The 6,561-nt window shown below is 41.2% G+C and overlaps 1 protein-coding gene across 1 annotated transcript in view; it reads right to left on the reverse strand.

Moving 5' to 3' along the window:
* The window catches only part of LOC146027286 (complexin-4-like), a 44,432-nt gene extending 38,175 nt beyond the window's left edge, over window positions 1-6,257 (reverse strand). The window contains exons 1-2 of the mRNA XM_083158222.1: window positions 6,088-6,257; window positions 5,220-5,307 (exon numbers count right to left, since the gene is read on the reverse strand). Of these exons, the coding sequence (XP_083014348.1) occupies window positions 5,220-5,307; window positions 6,088-6,257 (258 nt within the window). The remainder of the gene's footprint in view (window positions 1-5,219; window positions 5,308-6,087) is intronic.
* Between the last annotated feature and the right edge of the window lie 304 nt (window positions 6,258-6,561).

Here is a 6,561-nt window from a genome sequence, read left to right on the forward strand (position 1 = left end):
TTCTGCTTTTCCCTTGTCCTCCATAAAACTATTTCCATTGATATCGGTTAGTGGGCCTATGTTGTCTTTAATTATACGTTTTCTATTTATGTATTTGAAAAACTTCTTGTGGTTAGTTTTACTTTCACTGGCTATGCGCTCTTCATAATCCCTTTTAACTAATTTGCCCCTTTGCAAATTTTGTTTGAGTCTTTGTATTTGGTGAACGCCTCCTCATTTAAGTTATTTTTATAGAATTTAAATGCTCTTGTTTTATTGTTGATTGCTGACCTAACTTTTTTGTCCAACCATGGTGGCTTTTTTTAATTGAATTTACCCTTAGTTACTTTAGGAATGTATTTAATAGTTAATGATTCGAGTACATTTTTTAAAGTATCCCACATTTCCTCAGCATTTATCCCCTCAAAAACTGTTTCCCACACAATTCTTTTTAGGGCTTCTCTAAATAATTCGAAGTTAGCTTTTCTGAAGTTTAGTTTTTTTGTCGATCCTTTATGATGTAATTTACTGAAGTTGATATCCAGTGAAACCATATTGTGGTCACTGTTCCCTAGGTGTTCAATTACTTTTGTGTTTGAAAATAAATCTATGTTATTTGTTAAAACCAAATCCAATAATGCCTTATTACGAGTTCAAGCTTCTAACATTTGTGTGATAAACTGGTCTTTAAGTAAGCTTAGGAACCCACTGCTTCTTGCTGTTTTACATGTTTCGATTTTCCAATCAATATCTGGTAAATTAAAATCACCCATAATTAATACCTGACCCTGATCTGATGATTGTTTGATTTGGTTTAAAAGAAGAGACTCATCCCCTTTGTTTATGTTCGGTGGTCTATAGCATACCCTTATTAAAATTCTGTTATTAGGTTTTTTGTTATTGTCGGTTATCTCTGCCCACACGGCCTCCGTGTAGTCTTCCTCTGTACCTCTGCTCATTTCTTTCTCACACGATGTTAAGTTATTTTTTACATATAGGCACACCCCCGCCCTTTCTATTTTCCCTGTCTTTCTGTAGAGTGTATATCCCTCCATGCATAATCCCCAATTGTGCGACTCGTTACACCATGTTTCTGTAATACCAATAATGTCATAATCGTCCCTAGTGACCACTGTTTCAAGTTCCCTGATTTTACCTGCTAAACTTCTTGCATTAGCCAGTAGGCATTTTAATTTATGTTTATTTTTATTTGCGTCCCTAACATTGTGTTAAATTTCTCCTCTGGACTTCTTTGTATTCCTTACTAACTTCCTCGTACCCACCTCCCCCTTAGTAGACTCTCTACAGGCCTCCCCACCATTCCCACTATCCGACCTACAGTATTTACAGTTTTGAAACTGTGACAAGTGCCAAATTGTAAGTGAACTTGTGGGGAGCTGCCGGGGGCTCTCAAGGGCAAACTAGTGTATGGGGCCTTTACAGGGCCGTTTCTAGACAATTTAGCTCCCAGGGCGAAGGAAAAAAAATGCGCCCCCCCCCAATGAAATACATCACATGGTACTGCGTAAATTGCGCGCGCTTAATTTAAAAGGGGGTGTGGCTTAATTTAAAAGGGGGTGTGGTTTAATATAAGGGCGTGGTCTAGCAGGAAAACAATTACCTTACATCACACATTTGCATCCTGCATGACCAGACATTGGTTACCGCAGGAATTGTCATTGTCCTCCCGCACTCAAATTGGCCGGCTGAAGGCCACACAGGGACTTAGTACACCTCACAGATCAAGGCCAAACAATGACAGGCTACTTAAATCATTATACACTATTTATCCGTGATGACAATTACACATTACGCCGCACACCGTGATGACAATTACACATTATGTCACACACCGTGATGACATTTACACATTATGTCACACACACCGTGATGACAATTACACATTATGTCGCACACCGTGATGCCCATTAGACCCCACACCGTAATGGCCATTACAAATTATGCCCCACGCGCTGCTGACGCACAACTGATGCTGTTTACTAATATGCCCCCACAGTGCCAGATATGCCCCCACAGCGCCACACATATATGCCCCCACAGTGACAGCTATGCCCCCACAGTGCCACACATATGCCACCAGTGCCAAATATGCCCCCACAGTGCCAGATATGCCCCCACAGCGCCACAAATATATACCCCCACAGTGCCACACATATGCCCCCACAGCGCCACATATGCCCCCACAGCGCCAAATATGCCCCCACAGCGCCACATATGCCCCCACAGCGCCACATATGCCCCCACAGTGCCACATATGCCCCCACAGTGCCACACTTATGCCCCCATAGTGCCAAACATATGCCCCCACAGTGCCAAACATATGCCCCCACAGTGCCAAATATGCCCCCACAGTGCCACAGATGTATGCCCCCACAGTGCCAAATATGCCTCAACAGTGCCATAGATCTATGCCCCCACAGTGCCAAACTCACTGTTTCTGTGTCTCCCCCTGTGCCATCGCCTCTGCCTCTGCTGCTGCAGCGCTGATTCCTTGGGGAGGGGAGCGGAGCGCATTGCGCTTCTTTCCTTCCCCTTCAGTGTAGTGTGTACTTGTCTGTCCTGAGCCGTCGCCCATCAGCCATTCATACCCCGCGGGCTGGCTCCTTATTGGCTGCCAGCCCGCGAGCGCTGATAGGCTGACAGCCCAGTAACACACTAAGCGAGGGGGAGGGACAGACGCGCGATGCGTTCCCCTCCCCTCCCTCTGCTTGTGTGTGGACGCCGGGGAGGAGGCGGCTGCGGCAGCTGCGGCATTGGGGAAGCTGCAGGGCGCCCCGGCTGTCAAACAGAGGCGGACAAGCCGTGCGGCGCCCCGGGCTGCTGCACGGCTTGTCCGCCTCTAGAAACGGCCCTGGGCCTTTATAGCCAGCCTTAGTGCAACCGTACCAAAACAGATTGTTGATATGTGTTTAAGTGGCCAGAGAATTAGAATCTCTTGTGTGAATCTGGCACATTATATTTGTCATGACTCAGGGTTTGAGAAATACTTATTTACCATCTAGATGCTTCTCCCTGCTTGCTGTCACCTTCAATCCTGCAGCGCTCCGGTTTCTGACCAACACTGAGTGCGCGCAATCCTCTTTTCCAGAGAATTCATCTATGCTCCTGTAAGGGGTGCCTCCACTTTCCCTAGTGGTCCTATATGTAGTCTAAACTCATCAAAGAAACTACAATAGCTTCCATTACACTCCAGCTTCAGTTCAAAGTCACCCGTCAGACGTGACAATATTAACCCTCCTAAGTTTGCCAACAAGGAAGAATCGCAGGGTACTATGGCGAAAGTGCTGAAAAAGTTTGCTGAACTGGCAGATGGGCAGCAGTAGATGGCTGCAGGACAGCAGCATCTGGCTAATAAACAGTAATCCCAGATACAGGGGTAGCAAGCTCAGATTCAGGTGTTGTATAAAGGGCAGCAAGCTCAAAGTAAAGCACAGCAAATGCAGATCCAGCTGCTGCACAATAAATTAAAGGAGATGAGAAAAGGTGGGCAGGAATGAAAGAAGTTACCGAAGCTCACCCCAGCTGACTGGTGATCAATTTAACAGCATAATCTCTGTTTGATCTAGATGCATACATTGAGTTATTTTCATACTGAGGCACACTGAATGGAACTTATCAAGAATTTTTACATTTGAAATTAGTAATGAGATTCCCAAGCTTACAGTAAAGAACTTAGACAAGAAAGGAGATAAATCTTATTTCCAAAAAGTTATTACAATATACGTAGACTTTAATTGCAGAACGAAAAAACTTTTCTAAACCTTAATGGGCTTAACCATTTGAGAACTGTGAAAATGCTAAATCCACTTCTTCCTCAGTAAAAAAGTCCTCTAATGTATCAACAGACTCCTAAGGAAACCTTCAAAGCACTGCAGTATGCCATCGATGTATTCACACAAGTAGGCAGCAGAATAAGATACAATTGCAAATGTAGTTATACCAATTTGTTCACATTAAGAATAGTGTATCTTTCCGAATTTCAGAAATAATTACATAGATTGCAAGCTTTTTAATCATTCTGTTGTAACTTGTAACAAATAAAGGGACCTATTTATCATTCAATACATGAGGCATACTGTATATAGATGCATTAGATCAGTGGATACCCAACTCCAGTCCTCAAGTACCCCCTAAAGGTGTACATACACGTTATAATTATTGTATACAATATTGTATACAATATCGCATCTCATCGCATCTCGGTTTTGCGATGAGATCAGATGAGATGAGATCTAGTACAAAAAGTATGTGCTGCACATACTTTTTGTACTAGATCTCATCTGATCTCATCGCAAAACCGAGATGCGCTGAGATGCGATATTGTATACAATATTTTATACAATAATTGTAACGTGTATGGGTACCTTTATACAGAAGTTCTCAAACTGTGGGTCCTGTTCCCAAAGTGGGTCCTGTCCTTCTCAGACTTTTCTAATCTCAGTCAGTGATTCAAGGAGTCTGAAAAATCTGTTGAATTGTCTGTTATTTTAGACTCCTCCCATCATTTTGTGCCTCCACAATGCTGCCATGTATGTGCTGTCTGCTGCCTACAAATGTGATGCAATAACTTTCTGGGGTCATGTAATTAATTTTTATTGTCTTATGGGGTCCCAGGGCAAAATAGTTTGAGGACCCCAGCCCTAATAGTTCACATTTTCTAGGTCACCTGTGGATTTTTAAAATGTGACAGTTGGTAATACACAGTGAATCATGGTTGGTTGACTTGTAAAACCTGAACCGTTAGGGGTACTTGAGGACAAAGGTTGGAAACCACTGCCCTAGAACACTTGTTTTCAGAGGTTACTCAAAAATATTATTTATCACCCCAATGTATGAACGACGGGCTGATATATCTAACATGGTCCCTTCATTCCCGACTGACAGTATCGTAGACCCCATAAAAACCTTCCTGGAATACTCCCTTGCAATGGCCGCTGCACATGTGTGGCCACAGGGCACAAGTGCATGTTCTCAATAGCATGCATGGGACATGGGTCCCAATAGAACAGTGAAGGGACCTTTATTGCAATAACTTGTAATGCATCATAGGCATGGGCTCCTTTTAGAGCTCCTGTTTCTGAAATTAAATTGGAAGGCATATGCTGTGAATAACGGAGATAAGACAACCAATTATTGACACATATGGCCCATAATCTTTTATTTAGTTTTTACATTAAACACACAGTTTTGCATGGACAGACACATATATATATTCCTACCTGTCGAAGTCTGTACTTGTCTCTCATGTGCATTCTGACTGATGCCCTCTCTGCTTTCTTGTGTGCAAAGGCATTATCCCGTTCTATCCTATGTGCACACAATACTGTGATATCAGTGCAAAAATAACATATTAATATCTCTGCAGACAAACTTTCCTAGGACATCACATATTTGGTTACTATAAAGTAATGCACAAACCGTTATACAAAGGCTGGTATACAAGTATGTTGGAATCGACTTCTACTACAAAACTACTACAAAATTGGTTTGAAAGGTTGCAAATGTATCATATCCTGATAGATTTCAGACCGACTCGCTGATCTGGTCTCCATGGCTACTTTTCTTTGAAACTCTATAGATATAAATCCCTTGCTGGCAATCCTTAGCTCACTATTTCAAGCTAATTGTATTTTAAAACTATTCTAAGGAATACTTACTTAGAACCCCAGTAACCCCCCCCCCCCCCTAACTTATTTATTTTCTCTATGGAACTTATTTTTGGTCATATTCTGTCTTTTTTTGCTTTTCTTATTAGATATAATAAAGTGTGTATTTACTTCCACTTTGTACTTTGTACTTTTTGCAAAGTTTGAAGGGAAATGTGTCTTAAAATTATATTGTTTATCCCTATTCGCCTTGTTTAACAGATACTTTATATGCAAAATATAAGTGATGCACAAACATCTCATCAGTTTATATAATCATGTGCTTTATATTATTTAGGACAATGAAGTTTTTCACAATATAATGGTAATATATATATATATATATATATATATATATATATATATATTAATATATATAAAAACAAATATAAGCCGATTATATATTTCCTCCACATTTTGTTAGTGAGTGAGAAACACTTACTTTTCTTCCACCAGCTGTCTCTGGTACTCCTCAAATTCTTCTCGTGTCATACCCTTGGACTGTGCAGTCTCTTTCCCATCTGAATTTTCATTTGCCTCTGTTTCTCCCCCAAGATTATTCCCCAAATTCTTCATGGAAGATCCCATCATAGCTTTCAACATGAAAGCCATTTCTGTATTTCTTACTGAATGCCTCAAGGGTTTGCCAAATAATATTTCCTACTGTAGCTTACAGAACAGAAGGCAAGACCCACTTAGAGTTGATATTTGCTAAATATTTAAATGTTAGATAGTAGGACAATAATGTTTTCTTTCAGTCATTCCATTTAGAATATACAGTTGCTCATGTTCTCTTTACCATCAGCATTTCTGCCACTGTGCAAGGTGAATGTGTCCCTGCACAGACAGTCTTAACCAGCTTAACGCATTAGGTATTAGAGAGGTGGAGACACCTATATTTTCTTCTGAAGACACT

Source organism: Crinia signifera, chromosome 1, assembly GCF_055691185.1.
Source record: "Crinia signifera chromosome 1, ASM5569118v1, whole genome shotgun sequence".
NCBI lineage: Eukaryota > Metazoa > Chordata > Amphibia > Anura > Myobatrachidae > Crinia > Crinia signifera.